Source organism: Parus major, chromosome 2 (assembly GCF_001522545.3).
Source record: "Parus major isolate Abel chromosome 2, Parus_major1.1, whole genome shotgun sequence".
Lineage (NCBI taxonomy): Eukaryota > Metazoa > Chordata > Aves > Passeriformes > Paridae > Parus > Parus major.
Genome location: NC_031769.1, coordinates 101223493 through 101249714, shown reverse-complemented (window position 1 = coordinate 101249714; position 26222 = coordinate 101223493). Strand labels below are relative to the sequence as shown.

The 26222-nt window shown below is 39.8% G+C and overlaps 1 protein-coding gene across 1 annotated transcript in view; it reads right to left on the bottom strand.

Annotated features, from left to right (window-relative positions):
• Positions 1-16589, bottom strand: part of LAMA1 (laminin subunit alpha 1) — a 98674-nt gene extending 82085 nt beyond the window's left edge. The window contains exon 1 of the mRNA XM_015618692.3: positions 16505-16589. Coding sequence (XP_015474178.1) covers positions 16505-16589 — 85 coding nt within the window. The remainder of the gene's footprint in view (positions 1-16504) is intronic.
• Between the last annotated feature and the right edge of the window lie 9633 nt (positions 16590-26222).

The window sequence follows — 26222 nt, the reverse complement described above, 5'->3', positions numbered from 1 at the left end:
GATGGATTTGCTGTATGTACAGCTCAGCAGGCAGACCTTATGGTGAAGGACATAGCATTAGCATTTCAACAAAACTCAGGGAAAAGGCTTGCTTACAGCAAAGCCAGTTGTAACATTTTCAAATGATGAACAATTGGTCAGCATGCAATATGCCAGGGAAAAAAAAGCCAAGCAAAGAGCTTTAAGGGAGATGAGGCAATTTCTATTTTATGTCCTTCAGTATGCCTATTGACTCTGATTCTTCAAATTAACAGGGACAGTTGGAGCATGCAGCTTATTGGGGCAGATTCCCAGTGCTGATAATCCACACAGGTCATCATGGATTGCTTAAATAAAAGGCATCTCTAGCCAGGACAGCTATCCCTCTATTGTCAAGTTAATGGTTGAGCATACAGCCTACATCTCTTTGGGAATTTTGCTACTTTAAACCAGGTTATGCAAAAGTCCTCACAATCTCCTTGTTACAGATGTAAATACCATCATCCTTCCTGGAGATTCAAGCCAATTCTTTGTGGGTTCATAAGCTTTAACTCTGTTGCAAATATAGACTATCAAGCACCCTGAAGTTCTCACCAAGAAGCATTTCAAGGATTTGGGACATTTCCAGAATTCTGGTAACTCCAACTGTGGTCAATGCATATCTGTTGTTTCATTCTGGATACACCTGATTTACTGCACATGAGCAGACCAGAGCAGTTACAATCATTCCATAGTACTATGCTATGAGTCTGACATACCTGGATTTACTGAGCATTTTGTCTTGCTCAGATTTCCTGTCCATGTCAAGCAGCCTCAGTACAGTCCAACAACATTAGACTTGCTCTCCATGCTCAGCCCACAGCACATATCCATCACTAAATGCAAGTATGGAAAACATGCATTTATGCACCATCTATCAAATACTTTTGTTCCTTCTTTCCCTTTAAGTAAGGACCCTGGCTGCATTTTGTACAGATCTGAACAAAACCCCAATTCCATTTTCTGATAAATGATTCTTTCAGTCAGAAAATGGATAGTATTTAACCACTGTTCTGTTTGGGGTAGAAGGTAAGTGGATTTGTGCATTTTGAAAAAATGCATGCATGATCTGTGTTTTTGACCATGTTTAATCCCCACAATGTGACAGACAGAATAAAACTACTTTTTACAGATGGGTGTATGTGAAGGGAGACAGTCCCCAGAATAAAAAACTTCCTTGCAGAGGCATAGATGATTAAAATAATTTCTTTTACAAACAGTTGTACAAACAGAAGGATGCATATGAGAGATCTACTTTACATGGGCTTTATTGTGCTTGTAGAACATATTTGGTGATGTAGTAAAGATAATACATTTTGGTATCCAGATCAACACAGTAAGGATGGCAAAACTCTTAGAAAACATTTCTTCCATGTTTATGACAGCTTATTCCTGAATTCAGGTTCACTGATCTGTCTGGTATTTCTAGAAAGCTAACTAAATCAGAGAGGTGTTTGTTGGGTTTTTTGGATTTTTTTTTTCAAAGAAGACAAACTGATGGGAAATGAACACAAAAGATTTTATGAAGCAAGCCAAGACCTGAGTTCAGAAAGTATTCTGGAGAGTTCATTAGTGTATACAATGAAGACTCTAAACCAGACTTCAGTGAGCAACATTGAGACATTCAGCGATGCCAAAAGCCTGATTTCTCTCTAAGTATTTTGGCTTTTCTTTGTGCTGAGTGTAATAAAGCAGTAATTTGCAAGTGAACGAAGTAGATCTGACTTAAAAAACATAAAGAGCTGATGTGTTCAGCAACAATGAGCTTTTATTGTGTCATTTTTCAGAACACAGAAATACTTGAAGGGGTCTAATCTCATTTGCAAGTTAGCGTTTTTAAAAATGTTAAGGCAATCAGCAGCTCATAACAAGCCGGCAACGCTGAAGTTTGCTCACAACCAATGGATTCTCCGTTTACTGGAAACATTTACAGAGGACACAGTGACAGTTGTTCAGAATAGTTTGATCCACTTCAGGAGAACAGAATGGACTAAGGACAAAATGTAATAAAATGTCACAGTATTAGAATATATAAAATATGTAATAGCATTACACACAGAAGTTGAGGTCACATTCTTCATAACATTCTCAGACCGTTTTCAACAACACAGATTTGATTTGATTTAGTGGTTCTGTCTTATGCAAGTTTTGGATTAAATGAGTTTACTAAATAAAAGCCCTGGAACTATCAGGCTTGGGTTCAGATTCCTAGCCTGCTCAATAGATTTACTCTCATTATGTTTTACCAACAAGCATCCCTAGTTCAACCTTCTTTACACACTTTAATCAGAATCCTACCCTGTAATCACATCAAATATCTAGGCTGGTTTCCCTAAAATAAATGGGCTGAAATTGCTAACTTCTAACCATAGGAATTAAGGTACTAATTCTTTGTTCTAACAGTCAGCAAGAAATGTGGAGTATAACACTCAACCTGCCTTATAATTCACTTTGTGGAGATGTTGCCTAAAAATGTGTTAGCTGCAGCATTAACCCACTTGAAAAGCTGAAAGCTTCACCACAACTTACACAATAAGCTTAGGCTGCAAGCCACTAGTTAGAAAATATTTTGAAAATTGATCACAACTTTTTCTGTAGCTCTACAGAGAGAAGAATTTCTGCTAGCAAAACTTCAAGCTTACAGGATTTAACTATGGAGTATGTTTGGGGTTTAGCAGAACATCTGAAACTTTAATCTGCAGTATTTAGATAAAACTATTTCTGATTTAAAAGAAACCACTACCATGTCAGAACATTATCTTTTCTTAAAACCCATTCTCTATTTCTTTTCACACTGTAGAGCAAAGCTAACTAATGTGTCAATCACAGAAATACTAGCTAGTGAAGATTACATTTATTTAATTTAATCAGCTTTTAGTGTAAGAACATACTAAATTTGTCTGTTCTCAAGAGCTTCCAATGAGGGATATTCCTCAACATTCTTGACACATCTCATCTGGCACTTTATCACTTTAAAAGTTACAAATTTTCAGTCCTTTTTGTTGCATTCATGATAGCCATGATCTTGATTATAACTTTTGTTTACCTGAGCTGTTATCACACACCCTTTTCCAGACTATGTAAACAACCCTCTCAATCTTTCTACAGTCAATTTTCTAAACTTGTTATCCTTCTGAGTTCTTGGCAGTTTGCACTTCTCCAACAGTGTGGGTTCTCAGACCTCATCAGCACCAACTGGAGTAGAATAACTCCTTAAATTCTTTAAAAAGACAGTTTTGTTAACAGACAAAGGAATAAGTTTTATAACTTTTTTCCAGATACTCTTGTTCTGTTTGCATTGCACACCAAGGTAAGTAAAAGACCCCACTCTGTTGTACTGCAGAGCCTGGTCACAAAAAAAAAGAAAATAAAAAAGGCAGTATACTCCACATCAGACCCTGGGATGAGTTCAGGTTATCTGTAAAACAGATTACTTTGTAGCCATTTACTGAACACTCAACCATTTGCTTTCAGAACAGTCTGCTGATTATTTTACAGCTCTGATCCAGTCAAGCTTTTGCAAATCACACTTAAGCAATCCAATTGGAGCACCAGAAAAAAAGGGCAACTAAACAAATTCATTACACCACTTAATGTAACAAAAAACATTCAGTTTGAACTCTGCAAGCTGTTAGAGCACAAACAAGCTACAGAGGGTGAAACCTTGCCCCTTCTTCTAAATGGCAAATTTTTCTCTGCCAAATATTTTTTTCTGCAGTTGCTTTTGTGCACTCAACATTATTACAACTAGTTTCCTCAATATAGTTTGTGAAGGTTAAGTAGCAAGTGTCTGGCATAACTTTCATGTCTTCCTTAAAATTCCCAAACACCAGCATATAGCCCGGTTGATGGGCCCAATGTAACAGAATTTGAACAAGGTAAAAAGAAGTGTTGGGTTTTTTTTTCCAAAGGAGGGCAGAAAACCCGAGATCTAAAAAAAATTAAAATTTCAAAGTTATGAAAGAATGCTATTTCAAAGTATGAAGTACGCTATATACAAAATGAAAACTAAGGTAAAGAAAGAGCAAGGAAAGTGACATGTCCCAGTTAAGTCTTCACTGTAATATGCAGTATTGGGAATAGGAGTATCAGGGAAAGGAAATGAAATTAGGGAATTATCAAACTCACTAAAAATGTCCACAACAAGGAAGTCACAAACTTCCAGATTAAATGTTTAGAAAAAGGAAAGCTGAGTAATACTAATACACCTGCAGGAGAAACTGAAGCTTGTCCTCTCAGTTACACAGTCACTACTGCTTGCTTACACAAATTATTGCATTTTTAATACAGCAGATGGGTTAGATATCTTTTGTGTTAATACTCAGTCTAAACTAGTATTATCAGTTTGATTAACAAGTTAGCTGGTATGAACTTCACCATGTCCCACCTTCTGAGTCTGTCCATGCTCAGCTTGCAAACACAGATCCAGATCACAGAGACTCTCAACACATGTACTTACATTGTAAGTAGAGAGAAAAAGGCTGCAAAGACATGGTCAGGGCACAGATGTTTAAAAGTGAAGAAGTTGGAGATTTTCAACCAGACATTCCTACAAAAGTGCTACCTTGTTTCCCAAAGGAGTGCACATCACACCTCTGACAAGCATAGAAAACACTGGCGAATCCAACAGGTTTCATAGCTTACATCCCAGACCTGAATGTGGTTTCCAATATTATAGCTTGGTCCTTTCATAGATTTCAGGGATTTGAAAAAAAAAAAAAAAAAAAAATTGAGTTCCTGCAGATAAATAGAAAATTCTATCACAGGTATTTCTAATGCCTTCAATATTGACAATAACTTACTGCTTATTTCAATCAGAACAAACTAAGGGGTAGTAGAATAAAAGAAAGCTAGATTTCATGCTAGTTTTCAGAATCAGAAAATATAACTTGATATGAAAGTTAAGTAATTTGTAAGTATTCTATCAGGCATCTGCAAAGTATAATCAATATTTCTTCTGTCAAGTCATGTCTTGCAAGTATTGATTTTTTGTATGCTGTTGGCCAGTTCAAGAATCTGCCCAGAAATTGTCACAGCATTTACACCAAAGCAAAAGAGCCAAAAGTTGACAGATGGGCAGGCTGCCAAGGAACAACAAACCTGCCAGACCATGAAATTAGTTCTTTCTTGTTCACCCAAAGCCTTTTCCACACTTTGAGGAGACTGCATCATTGTGCCTGTTGGTTTGGGGGTTGTTCTTTCTTTTGCCAGTACACTAGCTTTCTTTCTGAAGTCATCAGTTGGGAACAATCTTTGCTCCAACCTGAAGTAAATACAAGCCACATCTACTGAAGACTTCAGTGTCTTGTCAGTTTTGCTTATATGCTGCCTAAGACATAATATTAACTTAGAGCAACATAACAGAAGTACTGGCAGTGTGACTGGCATGTCAAAGACTAGGGATCTCAGTCACTTGTCACTTACAGTGTGCCCCAACATGAACAAAACTAAACATTTTTGTTCTTACTGATGTAGATAACCCAAGCAGACTTCCCCATTCCCACTTAATGACTCCTTAAATAATAATATCTCCTTCCTGAACTTCTTTTCTACCACCAGTTTTCAACCTGAAGAAACTGTCTTGAAAATGAAAATCCTCTTGGGTTTAATCCTAATTAAATGTGCATGCATAAATGTGCAGCTTTAGGCTGCACACCAAATCATTCATAATAATAAAAAGGAAGTTATGACCCAAGTATCTATTAGCCCTCTTCTGATTCTAAGTTTCCATTTATCACTTGCAAATTCTGGGAGACCTGAGCTTGAGAAGAATGTTAAAGGTTTAGAGGTCCCACTCACTTCAGGGCTGTGACTTATTATCACAACCAAACAAAATGTTACTATTTTTTGCCCCGTGTAAACATTGAGAAGGTTAAATTAGAAATGCCCTTGAGTCACTTGGCATCACCTTGTGATCATAAAGCAAGTAGATACACTACAAAGGAACTCTGAAATGTATTTTTCACTTAGTGAAAGCTTGTTATTAACTAGCTGTACATAAACCAAAAATTTATTTAATTTTCGTAACTTAAAACACTTCTCACTTCCTTAATATTAGAAATTGCAGCTACGTTAGACAAAGCTAAATTTCTAATTAAATTAAGTCGAATTTTTCCATTTATTAACCAAAGCTATGTAAAGTTGAAGAGGTTCTGGAATCTCAGAACTACCAGCTCTCCTGTTTTCAGATAGGGAAGAAAAATGTTTTCATTCCATCAGGCACAAAGGCATTATCAGGGCACATACAGCCCTGTATCACTGCCACATCTTCCTGGGTAGGAGGAGCACATTTCCTCCAGCTTGAATGGACCTGAAAGGATTTGCAACTGTGTAACCCCAAAGACATGCAAAACTTGGTCATTCCCTTATCTCTACAGACAAGATTTAGCAATCTCTATTTTTCAAGGTTAATAGGTGAAAACCTGTCAGGTTATTTTTGTTTGTTTGGGGTTTTTTGTTTGCTTTGTTTTTTTATTTCAGGAGTTACCGACTGTTCAACATGCTACAGAGCTGGCTTTCTGCTCTTTGTAAAAAGTAAAATGTATCTTGCTACTTTTTTTCCCCAGGCATTTTACTCTAGGCAACAAAGTAAAGCTGCAAATCACCATGCTCTGGTCTTCTATGTGGTGGTCTCTAGGCACACAGATTAACAAATGTACAGGGAACAAACTGCAACCACTTAAAAAATTAACAGGGAGTCTTATGCATTTTTTATGTTTCAAACTCTCACCACGTGCAAATTCTTATTTCATTATTTTACAGTAAATGCCTCCATGAAATTCAAAAGCATTTGTGTCACACAGGTTAAATTCCTGAAAAAGAGTAATTTTAAGTACCCAAAAAACAGGGGAGGAAAAGAAAGCAATATTATAAGAAGTTCTCTTCTGTATTGCCATTAATGCTCAAGAACTCAGCCAGTCACATGGAATTTTAATCAAGTGTTCTGAAAGTATTTTGCCTTTGGCCTGAAAACAAGAATGATGCATTTCAGCCTAAAGCACAATTTTTAAGGAAAATTCTAACAGACTGAGAGTTCAAGTAGTTTAATTTAAAATTCAGCAATGCTACACTGACACTAAAATAATAGTGAGGCACAGTTGGATCCTGCCTGAAACACCCCAAACATTTTTTGCTGATGACTGTGGGAAATGCAGCAACAACATCGGTAGAGCTGCAGAGTGGGCAGCTTATTTCCCATTGTCCTTAAGAACAGAAAAGATAAGGGAGGCTGCTCAAATTTTAGAGTGATTGTATAATCTGTCCATACTCTGCGGTATACAAAATGGGTTTTCCTCCTTGGGGCAAATATCCTGACCTCTTCCCTGTCACTTCACCACCAAGAATCCCCTTCTGACCCTCTTTCCCTATCACTCCCACAGGATTTTCAGCCTACCAGAAAAACCAAACCTGAATGTGTGTATTACCACTATTAGCCATGGCAGCACAACAACAAGCAGATCTTTCCACCAAGTACCCACAGCAAAGTTTCTGAGAGACCTGACCCATCACTGGAGCTAAACATCAGCATGGCAACCTCTGAACCATGCCAAGATACCCACTGAACACAGCTGTTCACCAGCAGCTGTGTTTTGTACCTCTTGCTTCACTGCTGCCTTTAGATCACATCCTACTGCTCATCACCATGGAAAGATACTCAATTCACCACGAAGTTCCCCACCCCATCACACACGTTTCTTTCTCATTGCCTGCCAAGGGTTCCCTCCTCCAAGTCACAGAAAACCTACCCTGATTTGCAGAATCATGTCTTCAGTTAAAAATATCCCCATTACAATATTATTAAATATGCACAAAACTAAGCTGTCCCCAGTGGAATAACTCCCAAGTAAAGAGTGGTCATCCAAGGCCAGACTCTGCACTTGCTCCATGCCTTTAGCATTGATGAACTCTGACGCTCTGGAGAACACTGGCAGACATGCTGTAAGCAAACTTCAAGGAAGGTAAATTGGGATAGGTCTGGAAATGACTTACATCCAGTAACTTCTATTTTAAAATTCATGTTTACACTTAAAGACAACTTCAGTTGTCAAAACTGAAAAATATGAGTTTGATAACTTCAGTTATCAAACTCATATTTTTGCATTTAGCTCCCTAAAATTCTAATCAAGTCTTAGTGAGATTTATTGATAATACCTGAATAACCTAGTTATAGTAAAAAAAAACCAGAGACACATAGCAGATTTGCTTTCTACATATACAAACATTTCTTTACGCTATAAGATATATATTATCACATAAGAGTGAATTTAGCTACTTTGGCAATTGAGAGACACACAAAATGAATTAGTTAGCATCTACTGAAGGAATGAAGAACTGTTAGTAGATGTAATGTAAATCCACAGCAACTCTCCCCAAGTCACTGAAGCATACTTAATACTTCATTTTGCCATCAAAATTTTCATCTCTTCAGCATATTTTAAAGGGTGTTTTCTGGAAGAAGGCATTGAGCACACATTTCAGAAATTGCAAACTAAAGTAAATAGAAGGAATCTTAGAAATTTCAACAGCATATATTTCACAACCCTAATTTAAACCACAGGGTTTCCACAGATCTTGACAATTCAAAGAACCTTCACGTCAAACTTCTGTTATCTAGCCCTTTTCAGCCAATAAAGTAGAAACAACCTAATCATCAGAGGCAGTGGCACACAGTTACAAGCCTTTTCTGCCCTCCCCTCCTAAAGCAGTGCAAGATATGCACAAAAGACAGCACAGCAAAGGAAAGGAAAATATAAGAATGGTTTGGCATGCAGAATAGCAAAACACACATTAGCTATTCACACATTTGAATTAAAAACAGACAAGAAAAACCAGTGGACTCTTCCACAGTTTTATCAGTAGTGAAGCACTTTCAGGAGCTGGATTCCTCATTTCTGTAAAGAAACAGCCAGAAACAGGGAAGGTGGAATTCAGTTAGCTGGTGTTTGAAGTACAAGCCTACTGCTGGTGCTAGACTCTCCCCAATTTATTCACTGTCTAGATACCCCTAGATGGATCAGGAGTCCCCCGGAGAGTCAGTGAAGCCTGGCTGGGCTCTATCCAGCCTGGCAGCAGCTCTGCCTGGGTAAGGAGCATCAGAGGTGCAGTCAGGTTCCTCAACACCTTGTGCACTTGCTACAAAGCTCACTCTGCCAGCATCCACAAAAAAATGAGGGATCATTTGGATCTTTGCTCCATGTGCTCACTGGCAAGGCTACATTCAGCCACAATCAAAATGCACTGGATTTCTCAAGTTGCTACTGGACTTTTTTCCTCTTCTTCCCACACAAACATTTCCTTACACACATCTTTGTGTTTTCTGACAGAAGGCAAAATTCCAGTCATGCTTTCAAAAAAACCTAATAAAAACAATCAATACTAATCTAAGTTACCACCAATGACAGCTCCAATTCACATATATGCTCAATGACTGAATTCCAACATTTTTTTACAGTCAGCAAGACCCACCCCACTGATTTGCAGAGTTAGGATTTTGCTGTTAAAACCTTCTTGTTTCATTGGGTCCACAAGAGAGAAAAAAAATAATCAAAGAATCAAATCAAGACTAGAGAAGTTGTTTTGAATTACCTATACAGGTTCTGCACTTCTGTCCTCTTAGACTTTCAGCAAATGAAAGTTACAGAAATACAATTAAGAAGGTAGTAGACATCAGCCTATTTTCAAGGTCATTTTTGAGCAAGCAGAAATAAAAACATAAGCAGAGCCAAGTTAAAAAAAGAAAAAAGTTTCCACTTTTGAATGACCATTTCTTAAACAGCTTTTCAAGCTTTATTCTCATGCGGGAATCAAGATGGGGGCTGAGTCCCACAGCGCAATAAATGAGCTCACAGAAAGGAATTACATTATGCTTGCAAAACAACTTTCAAATCTGAGTCTTTAATCTAAAAGAATTGGTAAGGGAATATCTCTGACAGAGCTGTTACTGTATCGAGTGACAGTTTAAAAAAAAAAAAAAATCAGCAAAAGCTAACAAGTTTAAGAAGACAAAACAGAAGGAATTTATTGCTGAAGGCTGACATCTACTCTGCCTACACAATGCAGCAGTGGGATCTCCTTGGCCTTTGCCTGATAGGAAAAGCCCAGAAATGACACGAAAAAAACCCCATCAGCCCTTCGACCCACATTAGCTGCTGCTTTACAAAGGCTGCCAAGTTGAACTCATGGAAAGGGCAGTGGGTGAAAATGCCTGCCATGAATCTACCTCCCTTCCAATGGCTCTCTGAGCTCACATGGCCAGTAGAACAGATGCAATTTTCCAGAGGTACTTAAATTTTTTTTTAAAAAATCAGGTTTTCAGGTAAAACCAAAGCATTCTATCTCTATGTTTTGCCCTGCACTTCTCAGGAATTGAAACTGCTGTTTCACATCAGAAAATTTAAATTATGTGCAGCATCTAAAAGATTTGCTATTAGAATACTGAAAGTTAGTTTCTAGTCTTTATGCTTTCCTATTTTCAAACTGTTATTTATCTCTACCATAATTACAAAAAAAGTCTTCCAGTTTTCCTGTAAATTTGTTATGTATATACATTTTAATACTCAAAAATGTGTATAAAATATTTTATTTTCAGGGAAAAAGCAGTTTTTTCCAGCCTCTAAAAAAGAGTTTGAGAATGATTGAGAAATCATTGAAGTCTTTAAATAGCAGAAGTGACTAAGAAAGAATAAACACAGATATACCTAGCTTTATTTTTGCTCTGAGCAAATGAAGCACTGGCCTCAAATCTCAAAGACAGAGAGCTGTACCCATATCTGTGAGCTAGAGGCACAGTACAGAGCCTCTGAGATTCCACTTAAGTACCTAAGAGCATAAATTAAAAAAAGAGTTTGATGGATGTGCTCCTAAGGTTTACACCAAATAACAAATCACAATTTCTGCAAGCTGACCTAACCAATCTTGTCTTGCAGAACTTTTTTAACACACTGCTCCTCTGGTCAGGAAGGGATGTCTGCAGGAAAAAAAAAAAAAAAATAAGGTAGGGGAAGGCAGCAAACCCCACCTGAAGATCTTTTGTGAGACTGATGCAAATACCAACAACTGATCAACACACACTGATAGCCCTAAATTTCTAGAGATGCATTTTCTAAGCCCTCAGGGAATGGAGAAGATATTTACAACAGACAAATATTTTTTTTATCTTAATCTTCAGTCTAAATTAGAATGCTTTCATGGGATTTTTTTCCTCTGTCACATACCTTTGTGCTCCCAGAAAAAAGAAAATGGTCTGTGGCTTGTTGGTGATTTCTTGAAAAATAAATCAGGGGGAAAAAAGCACAAAGCAGATTTTAAATTTAGGGCTTTAATCAATGCCAAGCAGATTTTCCCCACAGAATATCCATGATGTTCCTCGCAGACTACCAGGAAAAATTACATTTCTCACTTTCTTCTTCTCCCCCAACCACAAGTCAGGTCTCAATCAGCAAAATTTGTCTCTAGTTGAGATCAATTACTTTTTTACGCAACATATTTCTTTTAATAAGACCACTGCTAAGGCTGAGCAGGTACTCCCAACAGGAACATATAGAACCAGACACAGAATGAAATGGATATATGCAAATACATATGTCCAGCCACATAGACTCACAAAGACAGAAACACATAAATGCAACCACCACCGATGGTTTCATCCTGTTCCCTGCTCCAGGGAAAAATATGGATTCATACACAGAGCAGGATTTTTCAATGCCCATCCCCAATGTGGATTTCTTGGATCCAGTAACTGTGTTCCCCCACACCCAAGAGCTCCCCATTGCTGGTATCTGGCATGCGAGTCCCAGTCACTGGCCCACAAACTGCCTTGCACACATACCAGCCCCATCACACACTATACATCCCTAAAAAAACCCACTCTTTACTAAACCACTTTGATCTCTCCCATCTTTGGCCCATCCTCTATTCATCCGAAAATAAATCCTGTGCAATCCCAAAATGTTCTTCCCCTGTATCCCACGATGAGTCCCATATCCCTGTAAACTACCACCACCCCCATCCTGTAAGCTCTGGAGAGCTCCCATAACACAGTGGTGGCTGTCACAGGACAGCCCTGGCAGGGGCTCAGTTCTCTGGGTTAATTATTTGTCTTGCTCCACCTTGATCTTGTATTCCTCTGTGGGTGGACGTGAGACTTCTCACACAATCTAAGAACAAAAATCAGAGTATAGACAGCTCATAAATAATTTGGGGCCCTGCTACTTAGCCCACCTGAAGACACAAGGGATGTGTCTTCATACAGGTTCACTGTAACTGAGACTTCCAGCCCTGAGGGAAAAGTGGAAACTTCAGCCAAGTATACCACTGCAGCAAATTTCACCAAAAATTAAGAAGTTTTTACCTTACCACAAGATTAAGTGATTCTGCCTCAGACTCCTGTCATATTTTTAGCTCACTGGTGTCCTGCCTCATACCGCAAGCTGCAAACAGCACTGCTTTTAACTGTTCCACAAGCCTCAAGGAACTTGCAGTTTCTTTTAGTATTCTCTTAGCAGGAAACAATATTCACACTGGTGGAAACGTAGCAGAATTGTTAAAGGAAAATATTAATAAGTGAAAACAAACTTTGCAGGGGATGCAAACCTTCTCATTTTCTGTAACACTTAACTCTGTTGTAGATGTTGGGAAAAAACTGATATTTAAGACTGATAGCCAAGGTCTATTCAAGCCACTAGCATAAGTGAACCCAAGATGCAGTATGGTGAAGCACTTAAGATACTTTCTTCATCTCATACAGAAAGCAAGTGTGAATATGTCATCCAACTCGTCATCTTGGAACTCCAGAAAAACTTCCTCCAAGTACATTCTGGAAATCTGTCTCTCTGTTTCAAGTGTCAGAGGAAGCTATTTCACTGCACAAAACACCTTTGAATGTATGAGGTTGTAGAGAGGCAGCAGAGAGTGTAAGATCCACCCACCCAGGCTCACAGACTAACAGCCAAATCTACAACACCCCCACCCCAAACCTCTGCCAAATGCTGTAACTTGTACAAGTACATTACTTCTTGAAGTGGAACTCACCACCCTGAATTCGGCACCAAGGAGCCCTTCTCCACTAAGTGAGATTCACAACCACCTCATGAGTGGTACCAGGCTTGAGTAACCCAGTAAAAGACAACTGAAAACTAAAACAACAAACTAATTCTGGCAGACACTGGTATAACAGAGTTTTTCCTTAAGACAAACAACTTGTTGCTGCTTGTGGCAAATAAATAAAAGGGAGGGAGGCCTGCACCTGTATGCTCCTTACATTTTGATCACTCCAATGATCCAGCTAAAGCATCAGCCTTTTTTTTTTTCCTTCTGGAAGGAAATTTGCCATCTTGGCTGTACAGTAGCTCGGTTTCAAAGAGAGGTCTGGAGAGATTTCACACACTCCTCTCCTCCACATCGCACCTGTCACAGCAACTTGGTACTATAGCACTTTATTCAGAGATTGGAGATGTGGGTTCAAACCACCTCAAAGTAAGGAGATTAACATAAATCTCCCTCTGCCTGGGAATGTGCTCTAACTAATTTATATTACTTATGTTTCAGCAAAAAAAATGTGGTTGATGACCATAATGTCATAATTTGTATATAAGTCATAGCCTAAGAATAGTTACTAAACCAGATCCTTGAAGCAAAGCAGGTCTGAAATGCAATGGGTGACAGGCATGTGAAACACCTCCTATGTTCATCTCTGCACAGATGGAGCACCTTCCCAGGGCCACCCAGTTCCCTGAACATCAGCACTTATCCAAAACCCCAGGCAGGAACAACAGAGCAGACTACTTCAGCACAGCAGCTTACACAAACAAACTGAGATGCAGCTGAGGAAATATTTAGTCTACAACTATTGCCTTCCAAGTTAACACTAAAACAGGTTTTAGTAGCAGAATTTTATTTTTAATTACAGAAAAATCACCTGACAGAGTCACAGAATCAAATTTATGAACTATAGGCAATAGTGTTCAAAATTATTAGCTGATTTTCCTTTCTACTTTGAAGACATATATCACTTAACTCCAGTATAACAAAGAATGCCTTCCAACAGAGCAAAGCTGCTACAACAAGCCTCGTAAATTGCTTTTTGCTTCTGAAGTTGTAAAGTAATTCTTCTCTATCTAGACACGGAGTTACACATTTCACAAATAGTTATTCCACTGGTGGATACAAAAGACTCAACAGAAAATCCAACCAAACTTTACACTGACAGGGACACTTTAACAAAACACTTGTAATTAAAATACCAACTAAATTTTATAGCTGTGTAGATATTAATCTTTAGGCTGAAGGAACCAATCATTAACTTTCAGTGCAGTGACTTCAGTATAGTGTGTTTCTCTTTCTTAGACTGGACTTCAGCTCTTTCTGACAGACCTTTGCAGCTTTGGCACCCCCCAGTTTCTTCATTTGCTGACAGGACAAAAGCAAAACTGAACAGAAAAACAAGAAATGCTTTGAGTTCTACCGCAGCACTCTCCATGGCCATGCCAAGATGCCTTTTCCTCAAACTTCTCTTGACAACTGCTCTGAGAAATCTTTCCACTCTCACTACAAAATGCATTTTTACCTCATCACGATGCTTACAATTCTGAGTTTAAGTTATTTACTTTCAGTAAAAGCAACACTGCTATTCTAATCTGCATCGCATTCTTCACATTGTTTTAGGATCAGTTATCTTGAATTGTGGCTTTTGTAAAGCAGTTCACCACCAGGGGGGTTGAAACTCACAGCTTCCTCAGATGATCTGTGCTCTCACGCTGAGAAAAAAAAATCTATCAGCTTAATCTAATAGGAGGAATGATCTCTCGACCTGATCTTTCAACTAGAAAAATATAATTATGCACTTAAATATCCCCAGGAGTGATGGCTTAGAAGCAATGAAATGTATTGGTAACTTCAAACACTGACATAAAAAACAAGTATTTTATCCAGATTCCTCTGGCACCCGTGGGCTGCTATATAAAAGCTGCACGTTACTGCAGCGAGATAACTGCAAATGTCAATGAAAAAAACAAAAAGGGTATTTGGTCTTGTCACCCATACATGACAAGCTTCAGAAGAATTCCTACCTTTTAAACAGCAGGTTATTATATATATCCAAATAGGAATTTGTATTGAATTAAGGTTATTCGATGTAAGATGGTACCTTAAAAAACACTAAAAAATAAAATTTAAATCACTTTATCTGGCATTTCATTTCTTTCTACTACCGAATTTTCATAACCAAAGTAAAGCATATTTATTTTCAAACTGAGACATATGGCCTCTGAAATTTACTTGGGCTTGATTTTGTCCTCTTTACCTAGAGGATATTTTTGTACACATAATTATCTTAATAAACACTCTCTTTTACTGCAGCCTGTAAACATCCAGATGCTAATGTCCCACACTGTATACTTCACCATAAAGAAAAGAAGTCACGCATCTGCACAACATATGCCTTGCAACCCTTTTCTATTCAAGGTTTTTTTTCGGGTTTTAATAGAGACCTAATGGGACGGTGGATTCACGTGCAGGGAGTAGGGATGGGCAGAAATTCTGCTGTGGACCGCAGCAGGAGCTGACCCAAGCCAAAGGTGAGAGCATGTGGTGTCTGCCAGCTCTTCCCCTCACGACCCAGCACACCGCGGAGCCAATTACTGTTAACTCCAACAACTGAGTGAGCCCATGTTCTGGGCAACTCGGGTCCCACCAGGACAACCCAAGCTACGGCACTTGGAACAAAGAGGATGCGTGTGAGGAAGTCAGTGGCAGAGTAAGCGCTCGGTGCGGGGCGTTCCGCTGTCCCTGCCGCAGCGCACCGGCCAGCCCACGTGCCAGAAAAGAGAAAACTTTCGTAAATTATCTCCATTACTTCTTCATGCTACCTCTGTCTCGTGCTCGGAAAGCGGTTTAGGACTCTTCTCGCTCCTTATAACACAGCTTAATGTGGTTTATATTAGCGGCAGCGTGCGGCATCCCTCGGGGCTCCGGCTCCTCTCCCTTCCCTAGAGCGGGACGCCCAGGACTGCGGCCGGGGCCCGGCTCTGAGCCCATCTCCCGCCGGGGGCTCCCTGGCGGCCGCAGCCCCCCGTGCCCCCGCTCGGGGCCGGCCCTCCCGCGGCTCTCTGCCGCTCCACAGCGTCTCCCACAAAGGGAGTGGGCGGCCCCGGAGGCGCCCGGGCGGAGCGGCCCCCGCCGCCGAGGGAGGAGGAAGGACTTGAGGCAAGTGGGGGAGGGCGGCTGCAGAACGTGGAGATGGGGGAAGAGAACAGGGAGAAAAGAGATGGGGGAGGCCGTCGGGAAGCGTGCGGTCGGCACTGCCGGACCCCAGCCCTCCTGCCTTCGCAGCCCGGCACAGCCCCCGCCCCGGCTGTGCCCGGCGGGGACGGGGCCGCTCTGCCGACGCTGCCGCAGCCCCGCGGGGGCGAGAGGCTGCCACGGGCTGCACACCAACCCCTCAGGCACTTCGCATTGCACTGCTCACCCCGCACCCCCGTCCTGCGCTCACCTCGGGGCTGGCCCTGCCCCGGCACCCACAGCAGCCAAGTGGCCGCCAGCAGTGCCAGCAGCAGCCGCCGCCCGCCGCTGCCCATCGCTGATGCCGCCGCTGCAGGGACGCTGCCCGCCCCGCCGAGCCCGCCCGCCTTATATGTGCTCCCCCGCCGCCCCCGGCCCGCCCCGCCCCGCACCACCGGGGGCTCGCTGGCACAGCCCCCCTTCGCACACACCCCTCCTCACACACACACACGCTTTTCACACACAGAGTCCCCCCTCCTCACGCACACACTCCCCTCCTCACACGCTCAGGGACCCCGCACCGAGCGTGTCCGGCCCCGCAGAAGTGGCCCCGATGCACTTGCGGTCCCGGCCGCATCTTGCGGGCGATGCGCGGGGTGCGGCGAGCCCGAGCACCGTGCCTGAAAAGTTCTGGAAAGCCGCAGTTATTGAACTGAGGGATTTTGCAAGGAAGAGCAGGAAGGGAAAGTTGTGTGTGAGAAATAACAAGGTGAAAAAGTGTGGGAAGGGAGAAAGCACCGCTAAGCTAATTCAACATACAGCTTTTCCATACGGCTGACATCCTCACGTGTTAAAAATAAATAATTAAATAATTAATTAAATAAATAAAAAACTGTTAAGGCTTTCCTTATAAATTTGTCACCCCCACCTTCGAAATTTCGTTCCCGTGCTGATAAGTTTTTCAGCCCCTGTTCAGCACAACCACAACAAATCAGCCATGTTTGTAAATTAAATAAGTCCTCTCCTCAGCTGCTAAATTGAGGTTCATTACTTTTTGTCCCATAGGAAATCTTTGCAGCTTTCTAATAACCAGCTACCATATGAAACTAGCATATAAAACATAGCAAAAAGGTTATAGGGATCTCTCAAGATAGACACATTTATTCAGTGCTTCAGGAAAGTTCATCTTTATCAGGCTTTACTGCTTGAAGGTTTGTCAGGTCACAGAGCTCATATCTACAATACTCCTTAATGAGTATTTCAAGGAAAGTGCAGCAGGGAACACTTTCCTGGGAAAAGAACTCTATGCCAAAAATTGGTTAAGGTAGGCGATTTTAAGTTGTCTCTCAAACATGAATTCCCTCTTTTTTAAGGAAAAAAAAAACAAGTAATCTTGTTTAAAAAATTCTGTTTATTTTTTAGGAAAACTTTGTGCTCCTCTCTATGGTATTGCATCAAAAACTGTATTTCAAAATACAAAAATTTGTGTGAGTTGCATGAGCACAGTTAGGCTGCAACTCTTCAATTTGTGAGCAGTTCTTTGTAGAGTTTGGACTTCAGCTTGGTTGGCTGGAGATTTTTTTATTGATCAAGGAAGTCAGGGAAATTGGGAAACTCAGGAAAATAATAGTGAGTTACATATTTTTCATAAAAGCGATTTCTTATCATTTAACTCAGAGTTATGAGTTATACTTGAGAAAGTATAGCAATGTTTATATTCAAAACATAGACAAAGAGAAATATCTATGGGTCAAGGAGATATAAAATGAAAAATTTCTGCCATAAAACCTTATCAAAGGCCTTCAAGCCTGCAAATAAATAACACTTCACCTCTGTCCCTTCCAAAAGATCCATTCTTTGCTTACACCAGGAACTTCTTAAATTTCAGGACAGGCAAGGAGGAGCAAAGCAAAACATCTGTGGAGAGAAAAGTCAACAAAATTCGAGAGCCAAAGTGTCATTTGTTCTAAAATCATAGAGGTCAGGTTAAGGAATCCTCTCTGCAGGATCATAAGTACCAGTTGGGAGCCAAGTACAAAGGAAAGGCAAAGAGGGAGCATCTGCACAACATAAAATCTGCCTGTTTGCAGCCTTATGATCAGTTTAACCATTTCTTCAAGTAACAGAAGAAGAAGCTGAAGAGTACTATCTTGCAACCAGGCAATGATAAATGCCAGTTTATGATTACACGTATTTATCCTCATCGGAATATTACACAAGAGCTAGGAAATGTAAATTGAGATCCCTCTCTGGACTTTATCATCTGACTTGATTATTATAGTTTAACTAAACATCTGTATACAACTAAAAATTGCCATTGAATTAGTTTGTGGGAGGACATCGCTGTTGTTCAGCACCCATTATAATAATTTCCTAAGAAAACAGATTCCTCTCAAATTTCTTTTCAGTATGTACATTCTTGGAGAAGAGGATTACTGTGTTTTTTTATTGTTCCTTTCCCCCAGTTCATTGCTGGTACTGCAAAGTACCAGGCAATCAGAACGATCCTTGTTTCAAGGCACGGCACCACTAATATAATTTTTTCCTAACATAGGTTTCTAATGAGCTTTCAATGATTTTGAAGACAGATGAGAATCTCAGCTTCTTAAGCAAGTCTAACTTCATGTTTACCCCAACTAAGGGCATCAGGTATTGCAAGGAGAAGATTAGTAATTTCTTAGTTTTTGACAAACCGACCCAATGAGAAAATGGAATGCCGTGGTACAGGTAAGACCATGAATGAGTGAAGAAATATGCACAAAAATGAAAGCATTTTGGAGCACTTTTGTGCATGTTTATACATTCCCCAAAACCCATCTGCACAAACTGAAACTCTGAATGCTACTATATAATATATGCATAACACAGCTAGTAGAGCTACACTTTCAAATAGTACAGGAGACATCTATATTAAAAAAAAATAAACTGCTGCTGCTGTTCCAGCTTCACTTGAAAGAAAGACAGAGATTGCACAAACTTTAGGAATGGTAATATCCGAACTTACTGGTCCTGCTAATTGAAATGTACAACAAAATAAAATAAGCAAAGAGATTTGAAAGGTAAGACAAAATCTGTAAATACCCAGAAAAATACTCAGAGATGTGGTTACAGGGAATTTCTTAAAATCTTGGTTATTATCTCATCTATTTTCATTAATTACATTTGTCTTAAGGACTGAGTGTTTCAGTTGCAAAGGAATAGAAAATCCTAATAGTTAGGATGATGTAGCATAAAGTGGATATGTTAATCCAACCATCCAAAAATAACAAACTATGAGCATAAACATGGCTGTCGGCAAAAGCAGAGGTTTGTGAGAGTTCAAAACAGAGAAACCCCAAATACAGAGTCTGAATAGAACTATTCTGCTATCCTGCACCTAAGTAAACTCCAAGAGAACACCAACCATGTTTTTTCAGCTTTTGTCTGTGTTGCTGTGCTAAAGGCAGAGCTATTGTGTTAATGGCAGGTTCCCTTCAGGCCCCTCAGGAGCATGAGGTCACCTCCTGACCCCAGAGGGCAGCGGGGGCACTCGTAGCTGTCAGCGGTGATGTGCTTTTCCTCATCCATAGCATTTAATAACCTGCATATCCCACCATCCCACCTTACCACTCCTAACACATTTAGGGACATTTCTACACTGTGAACACCACTGATGCAGCAGCTGCTGGAACTGGGGTATGGGAATTTGGAATCATTTCCAGAAGGAGGTATACTGTTAAAACCAGTTGATAAACACACATGGAGCTACATTGAATGGCTAACTAAGATTTTTATCTGCAGCTGTACTGTACAACAAAGCATTTCTAATTTTTGTTGGGCTTTTTGCACATACTTGTAATCCATTCTGCCTCTCTGCCTCATTATCTTATAAACACCTCCCGAGTGTTCTGAAAAAGCATTTTGGAAATTATTTTCACTTGTAATCGGAGGTAAAAACAATACAATAAACTGCCTGTCTGCTGCTAATATAAACATTGGGTCACTACTAAAAGCTGGTTTAGATAACTCTTCAGCTGTTCTGCAGAACTCTTCAAGTATTTTTCTCCCTCCCTCAGAGAAGGATGTCCAGAGGTTAATAAATCTGAGCTGTGACAGACTAAAGAGACGAGTAAATTCAAAGCAAAAAGCTCCTCACAGCGCACCCTGCCCACAACTTCCTCTCAACAGAGACACTACCTCAGCAACTTGACAGGCTGGAAGTGCAACCCAATAAAGAGATGTAGGCCAAGACATCTCTCAGGTTCCTCCCGGTATTCCTCAGCTGGTAGCCTGACACTCTGCTTCAGCAGCAAAAGTCTTTGCCCTTTCTATTCCTGAAAGTAATTTCAAGCTGTAATTTGAAATCCATGTTACTTGGCTCTGAGATGACAAAGGCTTCCATGAGGATTCAAGAAAAACTGCTGTTTCAGAGGAATGTAGGAAACAGCTGCTCCAGGAGCCTGCACAGAGCTGGCACAGGCCAGTAGAAGAGGTACAAGCAAATTGAGTGCCTCCTACCTAGCCAGAAAAGGCCCCAGCTCTCTACAAGAGCAAGACTTGCCTGCTTCATGGTACAAGCTTCATTGACTTCAGGAGTTGCCTGGACTGAAGTGCTCACCAGAGAGCAGGGCTGGCTTCGGAGAAAAGCAGAAGCTCCAGGACAGTGTGGATGCTGCAAAGGGGGAGCAGAACAGAACAGGAAACTGCGTAAATTCATACTTCAACCAAAATTGCCATAACACAGAGGTTTTTTAAAGCTTGGGCTATCACCCGTGCCTGGTACATGGCCCCACGTTCATGCACCTCCATGTCCTGACACCACCTAGGGTTGCTGGTACCCTTCTGTCCAGCTGTCCAGGAGCTGTGAACACTCAGTCACACCCTCCCATTACCAGCCATAATCTGTCCCAGGAGCTAAGGCAGAGGGTCCAGCCACCTCTTGTCAGGCTGCTCAAAAGGTACCGAGGTCTGCAGCAAAGAGGTCCAAGGCCCTGCCAAGAAGGTGATGTGGGCAGGAATTAGAAGAGCACAGAAACATCATTACAGACTGGTTGTGCAGCATCCTTCCCCAATTTAAATAAAAAAGGCACAACAGCTAATAGCGTAATAAAAGTGCTTTAATAGTAAGATACTAATAAGAAGAGGAATATAGACTGTAATTCCTAGACCTCTTCATCCTGGGAACCCTGCTTTGATGGAACATTGGATAGACCCAATGAAAGCAGTGCAGCTCTCAGACTCCCTGTTTTGAAGTTAAATACAGAACTATTTTGTTATATTGAGGTACCTCACATGCCTGTATTGTGCCTAGACATACATGCCTGACTATAGAGACACTGCTTGTTACTCTGGGCTCTTCAGGGATACCAAAGCAGGAGATGCAGGTAGTAAGAGATGACTAGTAGGCTGGAGTTTGTGGATAATTTTTGCTTCCTTATTATTTTGCAAAAATTATTAAATAGGAGTTAATCATACTCTCTAATCTTTACTTCAGTGAATTTGCATTTCTTTTCAAGTGTAGTCAGGTATGTAGTTGGGAAAAGATCTGTAGGACACCAGTGTTGTTCTGGTGGTTGATCTTTTACCAGCAAGCAGTGAGATTTTCCTGCTCAGAGAATACACCTGCCCATGCAAAGAATCTGTGTCAAAAGATCTTGGTGTGAGATTAGCAATGATTCATTACCTTCTTTGGTAGATTATATAGAGGTAAGGCAAGAAACAAGACTTCAAGAAGGCATAAGATGAAAGCCAAGAGTTTATGTGACCTTAGTACAACTTGTGGAACAATGAACATCTACAGTTGTCTTCTGCAGTTTTTAAAATTAAGTAATTTATTTATACAGTTTAACATGAATTTGATGTCAGCTTTAAGTTTCTGCTATAGAAATTTGCCACAGAATCCAATTCAAGAGGCAATTTAACTTTATTAATGTGGGAGGAAATGTGAGCATAATGTGAGCTATTTTTTAACCTTAACTGCCATTCCTGCTATTGCAAGAAAGTGCCTTACACCTATCTGAAAAGCCATTATTAGCAAACTGAATAATTTATAATTTCCAATTTACAAGAAATTAGCCCTGCCTTAGACTAAAGCCAGAAGCCATTAAAAAAAATAATAATTCAAAAACTTAGGTTCCTAATTTGAGGAACAGTAGGAGTGTCCTAATGTGTGGTTCAGAGAGCATTATTTTAAGCCAGAACCAACTTTTCCTGTCTATAAAAGCAGGTGTCTGTGCTTTGCTGTTACCTTATGGGCACCCTTACATATGTTTCAACTGAATTTTCTCAAGTGGATAAAAGCAGGAAATTGTGATATGGAAATCTCTGTGCTTCAAGTTTTTAAGGCTGTTCAGAGACATTCTCTACTATTCAAACATTGCCATTAATATATTGAATGGAAACAGAGTTACACTTACATTTTGTCTTTAAAATGAACTCTGCATTATTTGAAGTGTATGAGTTTTGAATTACATACTCTTACATTTAACTAACTACAGGTAGTTATGGGATACATTTTTAAGTTGTATTGAAAGAATAACCTGACTTGGAAAACAGGGGAAATCAGATGCCTTATTATTCATAAATAAATAAATACAGCAAAAAGACAAAAAAAAAACAAACCTCAAAAAGTTTAAAGGGCAATCTTAGGTTAATTCCTGTCAAGTGAAATTGTACTGAGTAGAACTTATTTTCAGATTCCCTTTCTACCTGCAGAGCTATCCACAGTGCAAAGCCTGTGCTAATGCTGCTGAAGCTGGCAGTAGTGTTTGCTGTCTCTTTTGTGCTGTGTAAACAAAGGCTCATCAGTGAAGAAGCAGTCTAACAGTTTTTAATATCTAGTGAGGTATCAGCTCCACTTTAAAAAGAGTGATAATTAAAAATTTATGAGGTACTGGAAATGTTTAGAATCTGAATTGCATAGCCAAAAGAGGGTGTCTCCTTTTCTATGTTATGCACATGATGGATGGATCATCAGGCTGTATTTACTAAGGTAACTGTTTCTGTGTAAATTCCAGTGCTAATTAGAAGTTTGTTTTGGAGAACAAGACACAAAGCCAATCAGTTTGATGAGCTGAGAGATTAGAAGCTGAGCTCACTAGCTGTCTTTGACTTCAATCAAGAAATGCTTGTGTTTAAACAAATGAAAACATTATCAAACTTTAGTCAATGATGATTTTCAGTGACACTGCAGTGCTGGATTTACTATTCTTGGATTCCTCCCTGTACATTTCTGGTGGCCTGCAGGGAGCAGGCAAAGGTACTGTCCTGTGAGAGGTAATTAAAATTCTCCCCCATCTGCAAAAACTTTCTTCTTTTTCCCCTTTCCCCTGCACTGCTCTGCAGTCCAAGGTGACCTCACCACAGGTACTCCCAGGAATGTGCAAATCTCTGGTATGAGGCTCCATCAGCCTGAAGATAATGTTTGTATATCTCATCTTGAGCTGCCCACAAAGCCATCATTTTCTCTTTTTTTTTTCTCAGCTTTCCTCATGTGTAAAAGCAAGAAAAAAAACCCTGATTGCTATCTCAAACACAATGAAACCAAAAAAGCATTTACTTTTTTCCCCCCTTTTTTATCCCTTTAGAGTCTTTTGTAACTGCTATAAAGGAACATGAAAAAAATAGCTATTATTGCTGTAGGATTTTTTATAAAATATCAAGAGCTACTGCAGGTTGGGTGTAGTTCTGACAAAGAGTGACTGAATACAAGCCAACTATAAAATAAATATAGGTTATATAGGTCAGCATGTGGAGTTTATACTGTGATTTTGGGGGAATACTTTACATTATAACATTCCCAAAGTACTCTATGATCTCTGTAAGCTGATGACACAAACATGTAAGATTGAATTAATTGCTATGACAGTGAAGCCACAAATGCAAGAGCCTACAGGAAAAAAAACCTCAAACTTTAAATCCCAAACCAGCTGACTAACATGTAGGCTATGAACTTCCCAATGAGGTTGGATTTTGGTTTTTTTTCATAGAATCATAGAATCCTGTTGGATTCTAAGGTTGGAAAAGACCTTTAGGATCATCAAGTCAAATCATCAACCTAGCACCACCATTGTTCACAACTGAACTATGTCTCAAGTTCCATATCCGTATGTTTCTGTTCTGATGCTTTACAACCCATCCCATGGAAAAAAACCCGTTCCTGATAACTTCACCTCCCTTGGCAAAACTTGAGCCTATTTCCTCTTGTCCTGTCACTTGTTACCTGGGAAATGAGACTGACCTCTGCCTCACTACAGCCTCCTTTCTACACTCTGAGTATTTATCAGAGAGTGATAAGGTTCCCCCTGAATCCCCTTCTCTTCCAGACTAAAGCACTCCAGCTCCCTCAGCTGCTCCTCACAGAACTTGTGCTCCATGCTCTTTACAAGCTCAGTTGCCCTTCATTCTCTGGACTTGCTCCAGAGCCTCGATGTTTTTCTTGTAGTGGGGGGGGGGTCCAGAATTAAACACATCTATCTTTTTCTTTATGGGAAAATCAGATGCCTTACTAATTAATAAATAAATTATGGGCAAAAATAATCAAGTTTATGGGGAAATATTATTTAAAGTATTGAAGATTTTGCACTGGTTCAATTTCCAGACCCTGACAATTTATTTGTGATGAGGCTGTGCTCAGTGCATTATGTTCTTACAGGATATTAAATTGGGTTCTTAATCAAATTTTTAGTACACTAATACAAAGATACATATAATTTTAAAAGTGGAGAAGTATTTAAAGCATATTAAAGGGTAAAAGATTGTAATAAAACACTTATTTAAACGAAAAAATATAAACTACTATTAATTAATTTAATGTAGTTTCACTTTTAAGACCTGCGAAAATCTTGCTACATAGACAAAGCTTCAGTAAGCTCCAAGTTTCTGATTTTATTCCGCAGCATTTAAGGCAGCCACAGGATGGCACTGTAAAACTGCAAGTCAAAACCTCGAACTCCTTTCCGGATAACACCCACTTCAATGTGCTAATTGAAATCAATGCAACCAGTTTGCAGATCCCACCAGCTTACTATTAAATGGCAATTATTTTTTTTTTTTAATTTTCAACACCTTTCCGAGGCAAATCAACACCCCCAGGTTCAGGGTCTCACAGACCCTGCTGCTGTCACTGCAGGTGAGTCCTGGTGCTGCTGGTACCTGGCAAGAGGCTGGACAGCTCTGGATGCTTCAGGCAGGCAAAACAGCCACTCAGATGGAAAAAATTATGAGACAGGCTGTCTGTAGGGGAGCTTTTCTATTCCTAAACGGTTTAAAATTGGCTTATTTCATAAAGCGAGAGTTTTATGCATTAATTTTTCAACAGCCTGATGTAATTTATTAGCTGTGTGATTGTCCTCATCATGCATATAGAGCCCAAGGATTGACATTATTTGGCTTATTTCACACACTGTTCTGATAATATTTCTGAAAGAAGCAGAGTCCAGAGAAGGTTGCAAAAGTGTGGGTTGGGTAGGGGTGTGGGTACCGGAGTTGATGTGCAATGTTGAAAATTATTGTGAGTACAATGGCTGCTTCCCAGCTGTAGCATTTTACTACATTTAACTACATAATATCTATCTTTTGCTTCATCTAAATTCCAAATTACCCTCATCCCTTTGAAACTTTCATGGAGGCTTTTATTCCTTAGAATTTTCTGATATTGGGCTCCTCCTGGTACCATACTGAACTAGCTTATTTGCATTTGAAAAGTAGGACACCTTCAAAGTTCATGGGTTTAATTGCTTTGCCAAGGTAATGGGTTTAACTTTTATATATTTTGTGTAATATGGTGTAATACTGACAAAATAATAAATTCCACATCCCATCCTGAAGCAAATCTCTCATTAAAGTCAGTTTGAACTTTACCACAAAAAAAAAAAAATAAAATTGAATAACTGAGCCTGGAATTCAGAATTACCACATGCCAGACTTTGCAGCAGCAACTGCAGCAAAGCTAACAAAATCCAAAGAATTCAATGGAGATCAAATCGTTTGCTAGCAGTAAATAATTAATA